The sequence below is a fragment of the Petaurus breviceps genome, unplaced genomic scaffold (assembly GCF_028583685.1).
Source record: "Petaurus breviceps papuanus isolate PSGF00001 unplaced genomic scaffold, PetGlider_PUasm1.0 76, whole genome shotgun sequence".
Taxonomy (NCBI): Eukaryota; Metazoa; Chordata; class Mammalia; order Diprotodontia; family Petauridae; genus Petaurus; species Petaurus breviceps.
Genome location: NW_027186473.1, coordinates 43,268,369 through 43,292,194, shown reverse-complemented (window position 1 = coordinate 43,292,194; position 23,826 = coordinate 43,268,369). Strand labels below are relative to the sequence as shown.

The 23,826-nt window shown below is 36.8% G+C and overlaps 1 protein-coding gene across 2 annotated transcripts in view; it reads left to right on the top strand.

The window, feature by feature from the left end:
• MGAT4D (MGAT4 family member D) overlaps positions 1–13,609 on the top strand; it is a 129,730-nt gene extending 116,121 nt beyond the window's left edge. The window contains exons 11-14 of one of the 2 annotated variants that reach the window (XM_069105413.1): positions 5,426–5,504; positions 5,604–5,685; positions 9,026–9,138; positions 11,885–13,609. In XM_069105413.1, coding sequence (XP_068961514.1) covers positions 5,426–5,504; positions 5,604–5,685; positions 9,026–9,138; positions 11,885–11,905 — 295 coding nt within the window. In that variant the 3' untranslated portion in view covers positions 11,906–13,609. The remainder of the gene's footprint in view (positions 1–5,425; positions 5,505–5,603; positions 5,686–9,025; positions 9,139–11,884) is intronic. The other variant, XM_069105412.1, reaches the window with a different exon arrangement.
• The last annotated feature ends 10,217 nt before the right edge of the window (positions 13,610–23,826 follow it).

Genomic DNA, 23,826 nt, shown 5'->3' with positions numbered 1-23,826 from the left:
AGCCTGCCCTCCCTTCCATCATGCCCCCTCTGATCCCCTTCCACCCTACTCTCCTGTAGGGTGAGATACCCTATTTAGTGTGTATTTCATTCCCTCCCCAAGTAAAATTCAATGAGAATAAGGCTGACCCATTCCCTTTTGCCTTCCTGTTCTTCCCCTCCATTGTAACCCTTTCCCCTTGCCTCTTTTTTATGAGACAGTTTACCCCATTCTGTCTCTCCCCATCTCCTCTCATTATATTCCTCTCGCCTCTTAATTTCACCTTTTAAGTATCACCCCTTCCTGTTAAATTGGTCCTGTGCCCTCTATCTATGTATACCTGTAAACATATGTACACACATTCACAGATGTATTCATATGCTCATATACCCTCATATATAGACATATTATATATTTCTATTCCCTTCAACTATTTTCACACTGACAAAAGTTTCATCAGTTACAATTGTTTTTCCATGTAGGAATGTTAATAGTTCCACTTTGATAAGTTCCTTATGATTTCTTTTCCCTGTTTACCTTCTCATGCTTCTCTTGCTTCTTATATCTGAATGTTAAATTTCTATTCAACTTTTTTTTTCATCAAGAATTCTTGAAAGTCCCCTATTCCACTGAATGACCATATTTTCCCCTGAAACATTATACTCAGTTTTGCTGGGTAGGTGATTATTGGTTTTAATCCTTTGACCTCCGGAATATCATATTCAAAGCCCTTCAATCCCTCAGTGTAGAAGCTGCCAGATCCTGGGTTATCCTGATTGTGTTTCCACAATATCCAAATTGTTTCTTCCTGGCTGCTTGTAATATTCTCTCCTTAATCTGGGAATTCCAGAAGCTGGCTATAATATTCCTAGGAGTTTTCTTTTTGGGATCTTTTTCAGGAGGTGATCAGTGGATTCTTTCAACCTCTATTTTGCCCTCTAGTTCTAAATCATCAGGGCAGTTTTCTTTGAGAACTTCCTGGAGGATGATTTCTAGGTTCTTACTTTGATCTTGGCTTTCAGGTGGTCCAATAATTTTTAAATTATCTCTTCTGAATCAATTTTCCAGGTCAGTGGTTTTTACCATGAGATATTTCACATTGCCTTCTATTGTTTTCACTCTTTTGGATTTGTTTAATTGTATCTTGATTTCTCATAATGTCACTAGCTTCCATTTGCTCCAATCTAATTCTGAAGGAATGATTCTCTTCAGTGAGCTTTTGAGATTCTTTTTCCATCTAGCAAATTCAACTTTTTAAGGCATTCTTCTCCTCATTGCCTTTTTGATCCTCTTTTGTCAATTGAGTTAGTCTATTTTTTAAGGTGTGATTTTCCTCAGTCAGGCTGTTGACTCTCATTTCTTAATTTTCTTGCATTGTTCTCATTTCTCTTCCCAATTTTTCCTCCACTTCTCTTATCTGCTTCTTAAGGTCCTCTGGTCTGTAACCAGCTCGTATTTTCATTTGAAGCTTTTGGTGCAGGAGTTCTGACTTCACTGTGTTCCTCCTGTTCCATGCTTTGCTTCTTTTTGTCCCCCAAATAGGAGTCTAATGTTGTAATCTTCTGTCTGCTTTGCTTCCTTTGCCTGGTTATGTTGCCCCTCAGTCACTTGACCCCTGGGCTTTTTGCCACACTAGGACTCTGCCACCAGACAGGGGAGCTTTCATCCCAAACGCTGGGATCATGGCTTTCAGGTAGTCCAATAATTTTTAAATTCTTTCTCCTGGACCTATTTTCCAGGTCAGTGGTTATCCCAATGAGATATTTCACATTGCCTTCTATTTTTTCATTTGTTTGGATCTGTTTATTAGTATCGTGATTTCTCATAAAGTCACTAGCTTCCATTTGCTCCAATCTAATTCTGAAGGAATGATTCTCTTCAGTGAGCTTTTGAGATTCTTTTTCCATCTAGCAAATTTAGCTTTTTAAGTCATTCTTCTCCTCATTGCCTTTTTGAGTCTCTTTTGTCAATTGAGTTAGTCTATATTTAAGGTGTTATTTTCTTCAGTCAGGTTGTTGACTCTCATTTCATAATTTTCTGGCATCATTCTCATTTCTCTTTCCAATTTTTCCTACTTTTTTTCCTTTTCTTCCACTTCTCTTCTTTGATTTTCACAGTCCTTCTTAAGGTCCTGTATGGCCTGTAACCAGCTCGTATTTTTCTTGGAAGCTTTTGGTGCAGGAGTTCTGACTTCACTGTCTTTCTCCTGTTCCATGCTTTGATCCTTATTGTTCCCAAAATAGGAATGTAAAGTTGGGTTGCTTTGTTTACTTTGCTTCCCTTGTTTGCTCATTTTGCCAGTCAATTACTTGACTTTTGGGCTTTTGGCCACAATAGGTCTCTGCTACTAGACAGGGGAGCTTCATACCAAATGCTGGGGTTTTCTTAGCTGCCGAAGATATTAGTTGGGTGCCCTCTCTGAAGCCTCCACACACTCTAGCAAGGTTGTCGCACACCCCAGGACCTCCACCCTAGGCCGCAATCCAGACCCCAGGAGGTTGATGCAAGAGCAGTTACCCCTCAGACTGGTGCTTGGTCCCCCTACAATCTGAAGGCCAGGAGCTGAAGCAGTCATGTGGCTGCCATGCAGCCAAAGCTTCTTCAGTTACCTCAGCTGCTTTTCGGCCTGGGGGCAAAGGCCGACCCCACTCCCAACTACTGTATACCAAAGTCCACACTTCACTGACCTCTCACTTTGTCCTTAGCATCTATATGTTGATAATTCTGGAAACCACCACAGGTGCTGGTGATCTGAAGTCCCTCCAGCCTGAGGCTGGTCAGGCTGCCCTGGGGTAACACCTCTGGCTGGAGCAGGGCTGGGCTGGGCTGGCCACTTCCTGCTGGCCTGCCAGGCTGTCCTCAGTGGGAGGTTAGGTTCTCTGTTATTTTGTGGGTTCTGTAGTTCCAAAGTTTCTTTAGGGTCACCTTTTACATGAATTGGATGAGGTGAGAGCAGGAGCCCTGTGGAAGTCCTTTTTCTACTCTGCCATCTTGACTCCGCCCCCTTTGTTCATCCCTTTTGACTTGCTAATTCGACCCTGTTTACCACCTTTTTCTCCTAGATACTTTCTCTTTTCTGGATTTTCCTAACATTCCTCTCTCCTACTTTACCTCTTAACCTTGTCTGATCACTCCTCCTCAGGATCCTTTGCTGGTTCATTTTCCACATCAAGCCCCCAAGTGGTGGCTGTTCCCCAATCCAAGGTTGTGTCCCACTTCCTTTTCAATCTCTGGTATTACCTCCCATGGGTTTCATCCTTACACCCATAACAACACCTATTCTCTCCTTGAGCTGAAATCCCACATAAGCAATTGATCCTTAACATCTTTCAAATTGTATGTCCAAGAGATGTCTCATACTGAATGTCTAAAGCAAGACTCATTCTTTCCCCCTAAACCATCTCCTCTTCCAAATCTTCCCATTTCTTTTAAATTTTATATATATATATTTTATATTTTTAAGCAATTGGGGTTAAGTAACTTGCTCAGGGTTACAAGGCCAGTTATTTCTGGGTGTGGTGTTGAGTATCTGAGCCCGGGATTCGATCTCCAGGTCGTCCCAACACTGGAGCCGGTACTCTTACTCGCTGAGCCACCTGGCCGCCCCTAAGCAATTGGGGTTAAGTAATTTGCTCAAGGTTACACGGCCAGGTGTTTCTGGGTGGGTGCTAAGTGTCTGAGCCCAGGATTCGATCTCCAGGTCTTCTCAACACTGGAGCCGGTGCTCTTACTCGCTGTGCTACCTGGCCACCCCCCCATTTCTTTTAAAGACATTACTATCCTTTCAGTCACCCAATCTCAGAATTTTAATACTATGCTTTAGTCCTCACTGCCCCTTTCCTCACATATCCAAATCACTTGACAAATCTGGCTGTTTCTGCCTGTCTCTTGCTTCTAGTGCCTTCTCTCCCCTCATACAGCTACCACCTTGGTCTAAACCCTTGTCATCTCTTTCCTAGGTTACTGTAACAATCTCCTGATTGGGCCCTCTGCCTCATGCTTCTCCTCACTCCAGTGTAACTTAAACATGGTTGCTGAAGTGATTTTCCTTAAACATAGACCTGACCATGTGATTCCCCTACTGAGTCAACTTCAGGGACTTCCTTCTTTTATGATGAAATGTAAATTCTTCTGCTTGGTTGTTAACGGACTATAAGACCTGGCCTCAGCCTATCTTTCCAGACTTGCTGGTCATTACTGCATCTCCTATACTCTGTGAGCCAGCCCAGTTGGCTGGCCTTCTCTGTCTCACTCATGACACATGATTTCCCACTCTTGTGTCTTTGCAATGGCCATCTCACATGCCTAGAACACATTTTTTCCTCAGTTTCTGCTTACAGAGAGCCTCACTGACTTTAAGACTCAGCTCAAATTTTATCACCTGTATGAAACCTTTCCTGATTCCCCAAACCATAATAATCCTCTCTCCCCAATAGCTCTGTATTTAATGACTTTGTATGCACTTAAGCTCCTTCACTTTATATTATTTATATATGTATATGTTGTCTCCCTAATTAGAATGTAAACTCATTGCAAAGTGGAATTATATCACTCTTTGTACTTGTATCTGAGTGCCTAGCATAGTGCCCACCACATAGAAGTGCTTCATAAATGTTTGTTGATTGATTTTTCTCCCTTCTTGGGATCTGCATCCACAAGCTTGTTTCTTTTCTTTCCCTTTTCTTTCTTTCTAGGGCAACTGGGTGTTGAAGTTAATAGAGTGCTAGACATACAGTCAGGAAGTCTCCTCTTCCTGAGTTCAAATCTGGCCTCAGACACTTGCTAGATATGTGACCTTGGGCAAGTCACTTAACCCTGTTTGCCCCAGTTTCCTCATCTGTAAAATGAGCTAGAGAAGGAAATGGGAAACCACTCCTGTATTTCTGCCAAGAAAACCCAAATAGGGTTACAAAGGGTCCAACCTGCCCGAAACAACTGAACAAATAACAAAAATGATAAATTGTTGTTGAACCAATTTCATTATATTTCCTTTTATTACCACTATCAAACAGGCCCAAACTTCCCTTCTTTTAACCATATATTCCCTCATCATTGAGTTTTGAACTCATGTACACTCTTTAGTTAAACTCTGATATTCCTAAGAATGTGTTCTCATAAATCTCTAGTAGTGTAGTGACAATCCATCAATTTCTCCCTGTCCTATATGATTATTTTCTCAATCCTCACTTAAAGTTGTCAACTTTTTGGGAAGCCTTTTTCACTTTTCTTGATATCACCAGGATGTCAGTGAAGTACATACGCTGTGCACTGGTTACCCCTCACATTCATTCCCCACTCTATTTATAAAAAGAATCTGAAATATAACCATTCTCTTTCAGTTTTGTCTTTGGAATGTTTGCTTGATTATCAAGACCGGTAAAGATATGTCATTTTTCTACAGCCTGTCACAATGTATAGTTTTGTTTTATGTTTTTCGGGGGGATAGGTATGTTTTTACAAGTGGAAATGTTCAACATCCTGGAGATAAGCTGTTCAATACCATTGTTGAAATTTTACCTGAAAATGTAAGTATTAAGTTTCCGGTTAGAATACACATTTTATTATGACTGAAACTTAGGAAGAAACTACTAAATGTATCCATTTTTTTTCTTTATTTGTTGCAGGAAGTAGATTTTTTGTCAAATTTGCCAAGAAATGGAAGTAAATTTGACTATGAAGCAACCACTAATGGATTTTTAAAAATAGGTAAATTATCTATTGTCATCTGGAGATTGAAACAATTAGTTCTTAAGCAAATTTTTAAAAAATCTGGGTTGTTGAAAATCTGTTTGTGTTAGAAAATCATTGTATAATAAATATTGTATGAATTTTTATATATTAAAGCAAGGTATGCATATAAACCAAGAATGAATTGTGATAGAACTTGTTTTTTTGTTATTCTTGTAATTATGTATTGAGAAATGCATATTCTTTAATGTTTCATTCTCTTCCTTGAGATGATTGGCTGTATTTTCAGTTCAGTATACTGAACAAAAGACTGAAAAAAGTTAGATTGTCAAGATTTTCTTGTGAAACCTCCTCTATAAGAAGAAAGTCTTTGTTATTTTCATTCTTCCCAAATGTATTTTTTGCATCTTTTTAAATGCTAATACTATGTTCAGATATGTAATAGTTAACATTATTGGGGTTGTACAGATAAAAAATACACATTCCAATCTGAATTAGATGGTACTACTGTATCAGCAAGGCAATATTCACAGCACCCACAGCAACTCTGAATATGCTGGCATAGTTCTGAATCACAGAATGTAACAGATTCTCCATATAGAAGATAGAAGCCAGGGGCAGTGAGGTGGTGCAGTGAATAGAGCATCCCCTGGAGTAGGCCTCAGGCGTTTAACACTCACTAGCTATGTGATCTTGGGCAAGTCACTTAACCCCAATTACCCTGCCTTCCCCCCACCGCTACCACCATCCGGAAGCCTTCCCAAAAACAAACACTCACAATACTAGCTGTCTGCTTGCCTGAGTCCCTCCACTCTAACTGCACTGACTCCCAGCTTCCTCTCAGTTATGCTCCACCTGTTGAGGAAACTCCTCTCACCACAGACTCCATGTGATTACATTCTGCCTATTAAAGGGCAGGGAAGATCTTCAAATTCCCATTACAACTACCCAATTGAATCATGTCATTGTGTTCTTTTAAAAAACACAGACCCATCTATTAAAATTTTTCTCACATCGTTCATTACATTCTTTTTCTTTTAAAGCAATCGGGGTTAAGTAATTTGCTCAAGGTTACACGGCCAGTTATTTTTGCATGTGGTGCTGAGTATCTGAGCCTGGATTTGATCCAGGTCATCCCGACACTGGAGCCGGTGCTCTTACTCGCTGAGCCACCCGGCCACCCCTTGTTCATTACATTCTTTTAGCTGAACTATGCAAATATTCATCCACTTTTTTATTTAAAAATTTTATGGAAGCAGTTCTTTTTATACCATAGATATTTTACTTTCTTCTCACCCCACCAACCTCTCCTTTTTCACAGTGTACATTTACCTTGAGCAAAACCAAGCAACATGATGTCCACATTTAAATGTATATGCATCATTTTGTTCCCTAGTCTACCACCTCTGAACCAAAACTATAAGGATCACAGATGAAGATCTGGAAGTGACTGCCAAGGTCATTTAGCCTACTCCTTTGGTTACATAGTTCATAGGCATCAGAGGTGGGCTTTGAATGCCTATTCTCTGCCCCTCAGGATCATTGCTCTTTCCAGGGAATAGGATGGTGGGGGTGAGGGGTGGGGAAGGGATTGTCCTTTGGAACCATAATTGATCATCACCTTTAATCTGAATTCCATTGCCTTATAGTCTTGTTTTCATTTGCTTATTTTAGCCTTTGTGTATTATATTTCAGTTACACTTTTTCACCCTGCATATTTAAGTGAATTTTAGTTTTCGTAATAGACAAACATCTGCACATCAGTAGCCCAAATTCTATTTATCATCATTAAATTGCTAGCGTATTTTACAGAATTTTTTATTGCATTCCTATTGCCTTCTTTTTACTGTTCTTTCACCTTTAGTTCCTTTTTTTTTCACATTATTCATAGATTTGGTCAAATTCTTTATCACTAGTCAAAAATGTGTGTATTCTAAAATAATACTGTTGGTTATTTTCATTTTTTTAAGGAAGATTCCCTTTTTGTTTAGAGTACAAAACTGTAGCTTCTCTTTGGAAGCAACATGGTACCTTAGGAAGAACATTTGATTTGGAGGCAGAGGACATGCATTCAAGTCCAGCTCTGCTGCCTATGTGACTTTGGTTTACTCATTAACGATGATGAGGGCATTGGGATTATCAACTTTCTTTGTATTGGTGTCCCCAGTACTCCTCATAATGCTTGACTTCATAAACACTTACTGATTGATTGATTGACTGATTGATTAGATAACCTCTAAGATCCCCATCATCTGCTTTAATTACTTGATAATTTAAGTAGAGCATAGTATAGTGGAAAGAATCCTAAATTTAGGATTTGGGAAGCCCTGTTGAATTCCATCTTGGCCATTTCTTGACCTTAGACAAGTCATTTAACTTCTGGAACTTCACTTTTCTCATCTATTCAACAAGGGCAAGATACTTTGTAGCATTAATAATCTCTAATTTACTTCAGACTGGCCTCTAAACCTCTCCTTAACATCCTTCCAAGCTGATCTGTCTTCTTCTAAAATCCACATCAGTTTAAGCAAAATGATATAAAGTGCTTCTTGTGGTACCACTGAGCCTACATTTCCTAAGAATTCTTTTTCATACATGCTCAGAGTGTGTCCTTTTCCCTTTAAGTTTCATTTTATTTATGCATTTTGTTTGTTACATAACAATCCACGCCATGGTACCCTTTCTTACATAAAAAACAAAACAAAATAACCCCATCCCACAAAAAACAGTTTAGCAAAACCTTCTGCTAAATATATTAGAAGCAAAATACAGTTTTCTGTGAAAGCAGTTACTGGAAGAGTGCTTTGTGATTTATTAAGTCCTGTATTAATGTGAGTCAGTTTAAAAAATGCAATTTTGAAAGATCAACAACTATAATAACAAATTCAAATAATTGACAAAGATAATAAAAGAGAGAAATAGTGTTCTTTCTATTTTTTTTTTGGCTGATGGGGGGCAGGTGGGACAAAAAAGGGTTTTATCATTGGTTTTTCCGTATTACTTTTTTATCTTAAAAATGTTACAAAGGATAGCTTGTTAGGTAGAGTAGGGGAAAGGATATATTAATGAATATGGTGTAAAAACAAAAAGTAAGACTAAGATTTTAAAAGAATTGTATGCAAAAAAAATTTTTTTTTATACAGCCACAACATCAAAACTATACATACATGGACAAGAGATGAGAATTATATGCAACAATTAAAATATTATTTCATCAAGGTTTACATTAAAGTGTTTATATTAAAATAGAATTTTATTTTATTTTATATTCAATTCCTCATTGTTTGTATTGAGTTAAAAATTTAAAAATGTATGTGAATGTCAAAATATAGTCTTTTTTTTTCTTTATTTCCCAAAGGTACATTTGAAAATGGAGTAGCACAAGGCATCATGAATCCTGCAGTAGGAAAAATCAAGGCTTTTCGTTTAACCGTGCTATCAGATTCACCTGTGTGGGCTATAGTGGATAAGGTAAGATTAAAATTAGCATGGCTACAAAATCTCCTTATACGAAGGATGCAAGTACAGTCTACAGTCGAAGCTTTAGAGGACTTAACTGTCATTTGGGAGTGGCAGAATAAAGCAAAATTTGTCCTCATAAATATTGCTTCATTTTTCAACAGCAACAAATTCCCTTTTACTTTAATATAGAAGATTCATTAGTATTTTTAACCATGGCTAATGCGTATTTCCAAATTGTTTATTTCCAGGAGAATACTGTATTATTCTAAACACCCAAATTCATTTTGAATTTATGTTAGATTTTCTTTAGGATTTTTTATTTATTAGAAATGTTAAGTAGCCTCTTTAAGTCCAGCTATCGTATGAGTTTATTAGTAATTATTTCATTCAGACAACTGTGATTGGCAGGTTTCCTTATGATAATAATTCACGTTTGTTGATATCTTTAGGCTTTCATCAAAACAACCTTTTGGGGTATGTAGTAAAAGTATTATCCTCACTTTGTAGGTGAGGAATGTGATTTAAAAAATTACAAGAGACATAATTTCTGGGTATCTTAATAATTTCATTATTAAGGCTAGCACATTTGTTAATAAAAGGATGGTCATTTGGCATCTCTCAGATCAAAGACAATTATGGCCGTGGGCTCACAGTTTATATGATCAGTGAAGAGTAGGTGTTAACCCAAGGTGGGAGTCAACCCTAAGTGGTTAATAATTAATGAGTGACTATTACTATGCTGGGCTAAGAGTAATATCATGTCATCCTTGGTCAGAGAAACTATCTCTAGCCTTAGGCAATCTATTCAAAAAATTTATGCCCTATCCAAACCTGGGCGGAACATAATAACTATTCCACCTGGGTGGAGTCTGAATAAGAAAATTAGTCCAATTTCATTATCAGCAATGTCCTTCTAGAGACTGAACTTTTAAAAATCAGAACTTTAGCCAAAGGTGGAAACTCTGGATCTCCTCAAATCATTGATTTTTAATAATCATTTTTCTCAGGAAACTGAAGTTCAACCCTTGTATCTTGTTTTTAATCATACAGCTGTCAACTGTATGCTTACTGGTGTTTGTGGTTTATCTACTTTTCTCTCCCCCAGAATGTAAGTTCCTTGCCACAGGAATGGTTTCATTGTTGTCTTCTAGCCTTGGCACCTTGCATAGGACTTAAATACATACCGTGTTTCCCCGATAATAAGACACTGTCTTATTAATTTTTTTGGACAGAAAAACACCAGAGGGCTTATTTTCAGGGGAGGGCTTATTTTAATGAACATTGACAGCAATTTTAATAAACAGGTAAATGTGAACAAAAAAATGTACCTTTATTCAATAAGCAAATCACTGGGGAAGAACAGGATGACGCGCTCACTGCTGCAACTCAGAGCGTGGCGTGCGTTTCACCGGGGGGGGGGGGAACGGTGCATACAGAGGGTACCGTAATGTAGCGTGTAGCGCAGGGGATCACCTTAACTACAGTAGCAATCTCAATAGGGCTTATTTTGGGGGGGAGGGCTTATTTTCGGGATAGGTCTTATTATTGGGGAAACACGGTAGTATGCTTTCAATAAGTACTATTTGAATTGGAAAGAAACTAGAATTTGGATACAAGCATTCAGATTTCCTTTCAATAAGTACTTTTTTAATTGGAAAGAAGCTAGAATTCAGATCCAAGCATTCAGATCCTTCTTTAAAGGACCATTGCCCTCACTGAGACAATTTCAGAGTAAGGGCAAAATTTGTAACACCTGCCACACTGGGGTTTAATTCTTTTGGAGACCTCTCAAATCTTGGCAGTACAGGCAAGTGCACACGAGGTGTTTGATTTTTGGGAAGTAGTTAGAATTTAGAAAGAATTGGCCCTCCCCTCCATCTGCTTTGGGACTCAAATTCTGGATGTTCTCCTAAACTCCGGTTTGCTCATGTAAAGAGTCTCCATTTTTATGGTGAGCAAAGAACAGTGATCTAATTTGTTTTCCTGGTCATACTGGTATTGTTCCCCAGAGAAGTTTCTTCATGCTATAGGAAAAGCCAGAAGATTGAAAATTCTAGCAGTTAAAACATACAATTTTCCTTTTTGTCACTAAGTGTTAATAAGGAAAGGATAATAAATTTTGTCCATAATATACTATTACTATTGCTAATCAGTGTTTGTTGTAGTTAACAGATACCGTTAATGCTGGGAAATGGGGGGAGGGGGGAAGAATTAAATTCTTCTGTTTATAGAATGGTATGTCTTTTCTATATTGCATTCTTTAGCTGTTTTCATCAACAGTAGAGGGAGAGAAATGGCATAAACCTTGAATTCATGTTTTCTTTTCTTTTTCTTTGTTAAAATTTATTTATTTACTTTTAGTTTACAACATTCAGTTCCACAATCCTTTTGAGTTCCAAATTTTCTCCCCCTCCCCCCAGGGCAGCATGCAATCAAATATAGGATCTCCAAGTACCTTCATATATATTTTTTCTTTTTATGACATGGACTTGACAGGTTGATAACACCAGCTCAGGCTGTGGTTATCAGCTTTCAGTGTTATACTATGATAGTGTAAAATAGCCAGGGCGGCAGCCATTCCCGTTCAAAAAAGTTGGGAAAAGTTCTGAACTTGGAAAAGCACCAGGTTGGGGAAGAGGATGGCTTAAAGAATATCATGGAAATAACCACCTTAATTAACATTATCATTCCTTCAGATGAACTAATCTGAAGTTATTTACAAATGATAATGGCTTCTCTTCTGTTTCTGTTTCAGATATTTATCAAGGCAGATTGAAACTATAAACCTCCAAGAGTCATGATATGTTTGAGAAATCTTTTTGATATACCTTGAAAATCAGACCATCTATTACTGGAAACAAATAATTATCTGGAAATAATTATTGCGGGGTGAGGGGGGGGGCAGCATGGGAGGAGACTAGCAACAGTGGACTTTAAAATATAAACTTTTGAGGGGTTTTTTTTTTAAAAGAAAAAAATTGAACTTTTTATGCAGAATATTTTTGCCCTGGAGAACTTAAATACTAAGGAAATATATGTAATATAAAAACAATAATGTCAGGAATCTTTTTAAATGAAGAAATAATATTTTTATTCATTTAGACAAGAATTTACTATGTAAGTACCTATGTATAATATGTACATGTATATGTATACATTCATATACAATATGTGTGTATATAAAAACAGTACCACTTAATTTCATAATGCAGCTAGAGTTTGTAAACTTGACAAAGCTAGGCTTTCACTGTCCTGAGTCTCCTTGGGTGGGAGCCAGTCATTAATTTGCACATGAGCTGGAGAAGCATCGAATTTGACCTTCCTAGTCAGTCTTCTGCTAAATATTGAGGCCATTTTATATTCCTGCTATTTCTTCCCTCACTATCCACCCCCACCTTGCCCCCATGTGCCCTACTACCTTCAATACACTACATGGGGTGCTCATCCCATCTCTGTCTCATTTGTTAACTGAAAGATAATTATACATTTGTTAGTTTTTTTAAATTAAGTCTTCCAAAGAGCCTAATATGTTATTAGGAAGGTAAAAGAATGATTTTGTATGATTTACCTGATGTTCATACCATCTTTTCTTTGGGGAAAAAAAGATTTGAATTTTCTTGTCTTTTCCAGGAGTAATAGAGTGAATTTCCAAAAACTTCTACTATTCTACTATAAAATAAATATGAAATTATAGAATGTTATATATTCCCCACTTAAATTTTTTATACATTTTTAAATTTGGAAGGAATTAATTTTTTACGTTTTCTACCACTTAGAATATTAAGTTCCTTGGGCAGAGGAGGTTGGGGGCAGCACATTCTGCTAATAATGTTTCTATCAATGGTACTACTTTCCCCTCCTAAATCTGAGGATGGTGCACTTTGAGAGATAAATATTAATAAAAATTCAAGCAAACATCTAAAATACAGAGCAGTAAAAGAAGTAATATGATAGTAGGTGAGGGGAGATAGATCTGCGCATTATGCAGTGTCTAAGAAACTGTAGACGAATGCTGCCCAAATTAACACTTTAATGAAAACAGTTAAATGATAAATTTTTAACTAAAAATAAATGAGTTCCTTTACAAATTTATATATATAATGTATATATGTACATATACCACTGTTTCACAGTTTTATTGTTTAAATTATAGTAGAGCTATAAAATCTTTGTCTTTATTTTTTAGAAATAATAAATATGTGTATATGCAGTGAACTATTTTCTGATAAAAGTAGTTTTCCAACATCTTTTCCCCTCTTCCAAAGGCTAAATGTTTAGATTAAGGCGGAGTGTGCTGACTGAACTCTGAACAAAACAACTTTCTGAGCACCTCAGCACCTGAGCTAAGGAAGCTTAGTCACTAATTTCCAGTTCACTTATGTTTCAGTTTCACAAACTAGAGGTCATTTATAAGATTGGCAAAAAGATCTACAATATTGTATATATTAGATGCCTGGGGGGTAGGGAAGAAGGTTAAGTTCATGCATATAATTTTCCTTCAGACTGAATGTTGCTGGTCCTGTTGTGCATTTCCACACTGGGTATGCATGAATCTGGACTGATTTTTTTCTTTTTTTGCATAACCCCTCATTATTTTCAACCCATTTATTGGAATAGCCACCTATCTCCTTTGCTCAATAGTTTGCTTCAAGTATTTTTCAATATCATTAAGAGTCCAGAATAAAGAGTAATCCTTGGGAACAAGATGGGTGTACTATGAGGGAAGTTATATTTACCGGGATACTAAGAGCAACGGTGAAAGCCATTAGTATGGGCAGTTGATGCAACCTTCAGAGGTACTTCCTCACATTTTAGGGCACTAATAAGATGGTAGAGTTGGAATGAATAGAAGCCTTGGAGTCAAGAAGCCCTGGTTTAAGTCCTGTCTATGACACACTGGCTGAGGCAAGTCATATAACCTCTCACTACTGAAGTCTGAGAGTAGAAATTATGGAGAAAGTAGGACCTGAAATTGCTACAGGGAATTTCTCATTGGGAACTCCCTGTGCCAACATAGGTGTGATCCCTCCAAAAGCAGATAATAACTACTAGGTGCTGAGCCACAGCTAAAGTAAGACAGGGAACTGGGATAATTATTGAAATAATTAAATTACTTTTAAAGGAAATAATCACCTGTCTCTTGTTAACTTTTGCTGAGGAAACAGCACACTATCATTAACAAAGGATGCTTAGCATTTAAATTCTATAAGGTTTATAAGATAATCTAAAATTTCAATAAAATAAAATTCAAAAAGGTAGGGATGTGTTTGAACAGATTTTCATTTTCCTCTCTATAAAGTTATGTAGCCATTGATGTGATATATATTAATTTATAACAAACTAAAGCCAAAAAAGGTATGTTATTAGTTGAAGTTTAAATATTTTGCAATAAATGTCTGAGTCATTAAAAGAATTGCCAAGGAAAGCTTTGGATTCTCCTTGAAAGAAAGTTTTAAGAAATAGTATTTCCATTAAAAGATTTTAATACATATCAATATTTATCACATTGTAGGAAATGTTTCTAAAATCTCAGATTTAAGTTGTAATCTCATTTCTTTTTCCTGTTTCCTTACTTTCCTAAAATTTTAATTATGAATTGAGTATGTTTTCCTACCAAGTAGTGCAAGGGAGTATTATAATGATGACATATCTCTTAACTTTATGATTAGACACAGTTGTCCATCAGAATCTCATCAAGCAGATCAGGACAGGTTTGCCCAATCAAGAGAACTGATCATCTTCAACTGAAGATGGCTTTACTCTGCATAGTTTTCTTCACAGCTGCTAAATCTAATCTATTCCCAGTCTTCATCCTTCTCAGTCTGTCTGGTATATTTGACGCTATTGACTGCGATCTCCTCCTGGATACTCTCCTCATTTTCTTTTCTTTTTTTTTTCTTTAAGCAATTGGGGTTAAGTAACTTGCTCAAGGTTACACGGCCAGTTATTTCTGGGTGTGGTGCTGAGTGTCTGAGCCCGAATTTGAACCCCAGGTCCTGGGGCCAGTGCTCTTACTGGATGAGCCAGCTGGCCACCCCTCTTCGTTTTCTTGACAATTCTCCTGGTTCATCTCCTTATGACTGCTCTCTCTCAAGTCTTTTTTGTTGGCTAACATCTCTATCATGTTCCTTTCTCAGCCAAGATTCTGTCCTCTTCTCCCTCCATACTCTCTCTCTCTCCCCCTCTCTCTCCCCCCCCCCCCCGCCCTGCCCCCTATAGTTTTAACTATTCATTTCCATGCAAATAACTCCCAAATCTATATATCCACCTCTGGTTTCTCTCCTGAAGTTCAGAACATTATTATCCATTGCATATTAGAATTTCAACTCATTCAAACTTAACACCTCCAAAACCAAACTCATTATTCTTCCCTCCTAAACTTTCCCCACTTCTAACGTTCTGTATTTTTTTAATTTAAAAAATAAAAAAAAATTTTAGAGGGGGAGGGCAGGGTAATTGGGGTTAAGTGACTTGCCCAAGGTCACACAAGTGTTATGTGTCTGAGTCCAGATTTGAACTCAGGTCCTCCTGAATCCAGGGCTGGTGCTCTATTCACTGTGCCACCTACTTGCCTCAACTTTCTATATTCCTGCCCAAGGTGTATTACCAGTCTACTGGGCTTGTAGCTTCAGCATTATCCTAGACTCCTTTTCTTTCATCCCACATATCCAGTCTGTTGCCACATTTTGCCCTTTCTTCCTTATATCTCTTACATCCCACTATCCATCCAAGTAGCTCCCACCTTTTTTGTGGGTCCTCATTACCTCTTTCTTTGGTTATTTCCACAGCTTCCTCACAGTTCTCCCTGCCTCAAGTCCCCACTCACTCCAGTCCATCCTTCAGACCGCTACCAATTATTTTACTGGAACACAGATCAGGACTGTTACATTCCCTCTCACCCCACACCCCAAACTCAACTAACTCGTTTTGCTTCCTGTTGCCTCTAGGACAAAGTGTAAATCGCTCTCTTTAAAGTCCTACACTACCTAGCTTAAACCTATCTTTCTGGCTTTATTGGTCATTACTCCCAATCAGGTACTCTGCAATCCAGCCATATTGACCCTCTTTTCTTTCTCACAATTAATTCACCTCCTACCTTCATTTGAGTCTTTGCTTTGGCTGTTCCCCATGTCTGAAATGCACTCCATCCTTGTTTTTACCTCATAGAGTTCTCCCCCCCTTCTTAAAAATACAGCTCAAGCAACAACTTTTTAGCATGAATCTCACATCCTATTTTCCCAAACTCCAATGACCTCAAAATACCTTATATGTAATGACTTTGTATATGCTTTTATTATAGCTCTATGTTTATGCCAAATATATTTTCATATTAATTTATTGTTTCCTCCATTGAAATATAAACCCCTTTCTAATAGGAATTGGTTCGTTCTCTGCACTTGGGTCCCTAGTGCTTAGAACAGTACCTGGCACAGGGTGGCTACATAGTAAATACTTCCCTGATAAAATTTCAGTTGTCATAGTCATGGTAAATTTATTAGGCAAAATTTAGGAGTCTATCAAGTGCCATAGTTTGCTACTCAGAATATAACTCATTTAAGTCAATATCACTGCTTTTTGAAAATCACACTATTTATAAAATGAAAAGAGACTAGACCCAGATGAGGAAGCTACCTATTCCATTTCAGGCCAGCACAATCCCTATGACTTAGAAAGCACTGAAACAATCAGCAACTTGCCTAGGTCCTAGCTGTTAAGTAACACAGCCATGTGTCAGGGATGGGACTTGAACCCAGGCCTTTTTTTTACTACCAAGTCACTTCTGTATTAACTATTCTACTCTGTAGGTATATCTCCCATATGTATATATGTGTGTGTATATATCTATCCATATATAATAAGTAATATTTATAGAGGAATACAGTGAATTACCACCCATGAGAGCTGACTTTTGGTTGAAGATAAGCATCTATTGACCCTGTCATTTTGTTTAACTTGAAAATTGTAGTAGATGACCTAAGGTTTATAAATCAAATCAAATAACCATTATTGGTAGCTTGTATGGAAAACTTGTAAGAAGAAAAATCAGGTAGTTGTATAGTATCATAAGCCCAGAAAGCCCACCAAAGACCTGGCAATAGATCCCATCTTTTTAAGCAACCATTTGTAAATGTGAGCCAAAGAATCTCAGTGGTCTGTTTGTTACCATTAGTAGAGGGGCATAATACCAAAAGTATTTGGTAGTTTAAAGAAGTCATGAAGAAAATAGAGAACAATTGGAGAATGTAGTTAGGGACTTACCAAATATTTAAGTATTTAATAAAATTTAAATTTGCCATAGATAAAAGGTTCCCCCAAATAATTTTTGCTGCATCATATCAACATGATAATATGGCTTTAGTATTAACTGTACTAACTATAGTATAGGTATTCCTCATTATATTGCATACAAGATTAAACTCTTTATAGAATTGCTAAGTCTAAGTAGGACCTTTGGCTATGTTACGATAATCTTGACTTTTGGAATTTCGAGTCACTGGGCATGTATTCCTTTGCTTCTGCCTCCTACTCCTCTGACAGCACCAGATACCCATGGGTAGGAGCCAAGCTATGTCTTCAAGGTCCTGAACACCTGGGCCCTGCCCATTGCTACTGTTAGCAAAGTAGTCTCTACAAGAGTTCTTCCTAAGCTTGAGTGTTAGAACTGGTGGATCTTATGTGGCAAAAGTCACACAGCCACATTGGTACTACCAAGACAGAAGAATAGCAGGCAGCTTAAAGGTGACCTCTCCACTTTGACCTTAGCCTACCTTGTGCGTGCCCCAGTTCTCCACTTTTATTTGCCGCACTACTCTGGAAGCTAGTCTAAGCTACAATTTCATTTCTTAGACCCTGTTGCACTGCTGCCCAGATTGGCAACCTAGGTGTCCCAGGCAGCCTTCCCAGGGAAATCATTGATGTTATACCATGTTGGTTAAGCTCAAGTATGTATTTTATTTTATAAGCATTCTAATGATTTTATATTGATAAAGAAAACTTTAAATATACTTCTTGTCCTAGTGAATGTTGTGTTCCAGTCACTAAGTTTTAAAGTTGCAGAGATGTTTATCATTTCCAAAGTAGACACACCCTGAGTTTTTCCAATTCAAATCATTAAGCATTTTTAAGCATTATGCTAGGAACTGTGGAAGATAAAATATTTAGGAAAGGGATAGTATCTGTTCTTATTCAACCTACCAATCAGCCTTTCTTCTGAGGAGAATAGAAACTGCAGGCATCAGGAATATGATTGGTCTCCATGTACAAGTCATTGCTGATAGTAAGGTACCTTAACTTTTCAGGTTCTCAAGGACTCACTGAATACACTAATATGTCTGTCTCCCTGAGCACTTAAATACCAGTGCATGATTTAGGTACCTCCTGTGCTCTGTGCTATCCTTGCTCCTAGAAGAACACTAACTACGCGACTTCATGCATGTGAAAAGGGATAACAGCTGATCTCTGGTGTCTTACCTCTTGACAGGAGATAATTCCACAGTAAACTGCATTTGTGATGCCCATTTTGTGTACCTTAAGATGGGCCACATCTGTTTTTCCGAAGAGATGTTGAGTGCACTCACAAGATTGCTGTAACTATGACTGACTTTTTTTTACCCCCTTGTTCCATGCCAGACATTTTATTAAGCACCCACAAAGTGCCAGGCATTATGTTGAGAACTCCATTTTGACTTTGGTTATTCCTTAAGGCAAATTTGGCCTGACTAGACAATGGGGAGTAGAGATTGTGCCATGAGTAATAACCAGGAAATAGTTATTTCCCCCAATAAAGAGTGACTATAAATCCCCAGGACTTTTGTATGTGCCTTTATCCTGACCTGCTTCTGTAAGAAAATTGGGCCAGTCACATAAACCCTTTGGGTTTAAGTTTCTTAGCTTTATTTTATCTTATTTTGTTTTGGTCTTTATTAATTTGTTTACTTTTAGTTTACAAGATCCATTACCACAATTCCTTGAGTTTCAAATTTTCTCTCCCTCCCCCTTCCCCCCGCACCATGGCGGTATACAATCATGTATAGTATCTGCAGGTTGTAAAGAAGGATTGTAATGGATGGAATGAAGAATGGGGAAGAGGAAACAAAACCAAACAAGAAAACGAAAAAGGGCAGGTAGTTTGCTTCAATCTGGGTTTAATCTCAATTCTTTCTCTGGATGTAAACATCTCTCTCCATCATGAGGTTTTTGGGTTCGACTTACGTGTCTGGATTGCTGAGAAGAGTCCACTTTATCAAAGTTGGTCATCACACATATGTTGTATCTGTAATTGTGTACAAATTCATCCTGGCTCTACTCTTCTCACCCAGCATCAGTTCATATAAGTCCCTCCAGGTAAATATGAAGCCTATCTGTTCCTCACTTCTTATTGCACAATAGTATTCCATAATGTGCATATACCACAACTTGTTCAGCCATTCCCCAAGTGATGGGCACCCCCTTAATTTCCAATTCTTTGCTACCACAAAAAGAGCTGTTATAAATATTTTTGTACATATGGGTCTTTTTCCCACTTCTATGATCTCTTTGGGATAAAACCCTAGAAGTGGTATTGCTGGGTCAAAGGGTATGAAATTATTTGGGTATAATTCCAGATTGCTTTCCAGAATGGTTGGATCAGTTTACAACTCCACCGGCAATGCATTAGTGTTCCAATTTGTCCACATCCTCTCCAGCATTTGTAATTTTCCTGTTTTGTTATCTTAGCTAATCTGACTGGTAAGATGTGGTACCTCAGAGTTGTTTTGTTTTGTGTTTCTCTAATCAATAGTGATTTAGAGCATTTTTCATATGCTTATAGATATCTTTAATTTCTTCCTCTGAAAACTGCCTGTTCATATCCTTTGACCATTTATCAATTGGGGAATGACTTGTATTCTTATAGTTTTGACTCAATTCTCTGTATATTTTAGAAATGAGTCCTTTATCAGAGACATAGGTTATAAAAATTCTTTCCCAATTTACCACCTCCCTCTTAATTTTGGTTACATTGGCTTTGTTTGTACAGAAGTTTTTCAATTTAATGTAATCAAAATTATCCATTTTGCATTTTATAATGCTCTCTAATTCTTCTTTCCCTCTCCACAAATCTGACAGGTAAACTATTCCTTGTTTTCCAAGATTGCTTACAGTATCAACTTTTATACCTAGATCATGCACCAATTTAGACTTAATTTTGGTATATGGTGTTAGGTAATGGTCTATGCCCAGTTTCTGCCATACTATATTCCAGTTTTCCCAGCAGTTTTTGTCAAATAGTGAGTTCTTATCCCAAAAACTAGGGTCTTTAGGTTTATCAAACATTGACTGCTGAGTCTCGTGTACCCAATCTATTCCATTGATCCACTACTCTATTCCTCAGCCAGTACCAAGCAGTTTTGATGAATGATGCTTCATAATAAATATTGAAATCTAGTATAGCTAGTCCACCATCCCTAGCATTTCTTTTCATTAATTCCCTTGATAATCTGGACCTTTTGTTCTTCCAAATGAATTTGGTTACCATTTTTTCTAGCTCTATAAAGTAGTTTTTTGGTAAATTGATTGGTATGGCACTAAATATATAATTTAATTTAGGTAAAATTGTGATTTTTATTATATTAGCTTGACCCAACCACAAGCAATTAATATTTTTTCCAGTTACTTAGATCTGGCTTAATTTGTGTGAAAAGTGTTTTGTAGTTGTGTTCATATAGGTCTTCGGTTTGTTTTGGCAGGTATAGATTACCAAATATTTTATAATGTCTACAGTAACTTTAAATGGGATTTCTCTTTCTATCTCTTGCTGTTGAATTTCATTGGAAATATATGGGAATGCCAAGGATTTGTGTGGGTTTATTTTATGTCCTGCAACTTTGCCAAATTTATTTATTGTTTCAAGTAGTTTTTACTTGATTCTCTACAGTTCTCTAAGTATATCATCATATCATCTGCAAAGCGTGAAAGCTTGGTCTCTTCTTTGCCTAATTTGATTCCTTTTTCTTCTCTAATTGCTACTGCTAACATTTCTAGTACCAGACTCAATAAGAGGGGTGACAGTGGACACCCTTTTTTTCATCCCTGATCTTATGGGAAATGCTTCTAGCTTATCCCCATTACATGTAATATTTGCTGATGGTTTTAAATAGATGCTACATATTATTTTAAGGAAGACTCCATTTATTCCTATACTTTCTAGTGTTTTTTTAATAGGAATGGATGTTGTATTTTGTCAAAAGCCTTTTCTGCATCTATTGAGATAATCATGTGGTTTCTGCTAGTTTTATTGTTGATATGATCAATTATACTGATGGTTTACATAATATTAAACCATCCTTGAATAAATCCTCCCTGATCAAGTGTATTATGCTTGAGATAAGTTGCTGTAGTCTTTTTGCTAATATTTTATTTAAAATTGTTGCATCTATATTCATGAGGGAGATTGGTCTATAATTTTCTTTCTCTGTTTTATCTCTTCCTGATTTAGGTATCAGTACCATATCTGTGTCATAAAAAGAATTTGGTAGGACTCCTTCTTCACTAATTTTCCCAAATAGTTTGTAGAGTATTGGAATCAATTGTTCTTTAAATGTTTGATAGAATTCACCGGCAAATCTGTCTGGCCCTGGAGATCTTTTCTTAGGGAGTTGACTGATGGCTTGTTCAATTTCTTTTTCTGAGATGCCACTATTTAAGTAATTTAATTCCTCTTTAGTTAATCTGGGCAACTTGTATTTTTTAAAATATTCATCCATTTCCCTAAGATTGTCAAATTTATATGTATACAATAGGGAAAAATAGTTCCTAATTATTGTTTTGATTTTCTCTTCATTGGAGGTAGATTCACCCTTTTCATTTTTGATACTCATAATTTGCTTTTCTTATTTTATCATTGATTAGGGGTCTATCAATTTTATTGTTTATTTTTTTCATAAAACCAGCTCTTAGTTTTATTTATTACTTCAATAGTTCTCTTAATTTCAATTTTATTAATCTCTCCTTTGGTTTTCAATATTTCTAATTTAGTTTTTAATTGGGGATTTTGAATTTGTTCTTTTTCTACGTTTTTCAATTGCATGCCCAATTCATTGATCTCCCCTTTCTCTAATTTAATCATGTATGCACTCAGGGATATAAAACTTCCCCTAAGAACTGCCTTTAATGCATCCCATAAATTTTGGTATGTTTCATTATTATCATTCTCTTGAATGAAATTCTTAATTTTTTCTATAATTTCTTGTTTGACCCATTCATTCATACATTTTAAACATTTGCTTCATTTAATTATAGGATATTTATTTGGAATGAAAATAATCCTAGAGTATTGAATAATAAAGTATGTAAATTTTATTGAAAGACTGAATTCCATTATATAATCTTCATATGTTAATCAGCTTATGATATGCTTTAGTGGCCTATTTTACAACATCTGGAAAATTATTAAAGTGGTTAAATGTTTTAAAACTGCTAATCAGTGGATTTACACAATAAATATAACAAAGAAAATATGTTGGTATTTGTATGTAATTTTTAAATTTTTTTTTCATTTTTCAAATGCTTTGTTAACTTCTGATTTACATCATTCATTTCTGCCAGATTTTGAGTTACAAATTTTCTCCCCATTTTTCCCCTACCCACCACCCCAAAATAGCAGCCCCACAGGACATCCCCTCCTCCAATCTGCTCTCTCCCATATTTTCTCCCCTACCCCTTTCGACATTTCCAGTAGGGCATGGTGGATCTCTATGCCCCAGTGCCTGTATATCTTATTTCCCAATTACATGTAAAATAGTATTAATAATAGTATATATAAACATTTGATTTTAAAACTTTGAATTCCAGATTCATTCGCTTCCTCCCTTGTCACCCACCCTTACTGGGACGATAAGCAGTTCAGTATATGTTACATGTGTATACATGTGTAGTTAATGCAAAACAATAACATAGTACATATATTGTAAAAGACTGACTATATTTCCATCCCTCCTATCCCACCTCCCACTTGTTCTATTCTCTACTTTGATCCCATCCCTTTTTCAAAAGTGGGTGCTTCCAACTTCCCTCCCCCCCAGCCTGCCGTCCTTTCCATCATCCTCACTCTGATCCCCTTCCCCCCTACTCTCCTGTAGGGTGAGATACCCTATTTAGTGTGTATTTCATTCCCTCCCCAAGTCAATGAGAATAAGGTTGACCCATTCCCTTTGGCCTTCCTGTTCTTCCCCTCCATTGTAACTATCTACCCTTGCGTCTTCTATACGAGATAGTTTACCCCAATCTGTCTCTCCCCATCTCCTCTCATTATATTCCTCTCTCACCTCTTAATTTCACCTTTTAAGTATCATCCCTTCCTTTTAAATTGGTTCTGTGCTCTCTATGTATACCTGTAAACATATACACACATTCACATATGTATTCATATGCCCATACACCCTCATATATAGACATATATTTCTATTCTATTCAACTATTTTCATACAGAGAAAAATTTTATCAGTTACAATTATTGTTTTTCCTTGTAGGAATGTTAATAGTTCAACTTTGATAAGTTGCTTACAATTTCTTTTCCCTGTTTACCTTCTCATGCTTCTCTTACTTCTTGTATCTGGATGTTGAATTTTCTATTCAACCCTGGTTTTTTCATTAAGAATGCTTGAAAGTTCTCCATTCCACTGAATGACCATATTTTCCCCTGAAACATGATACTCAGTT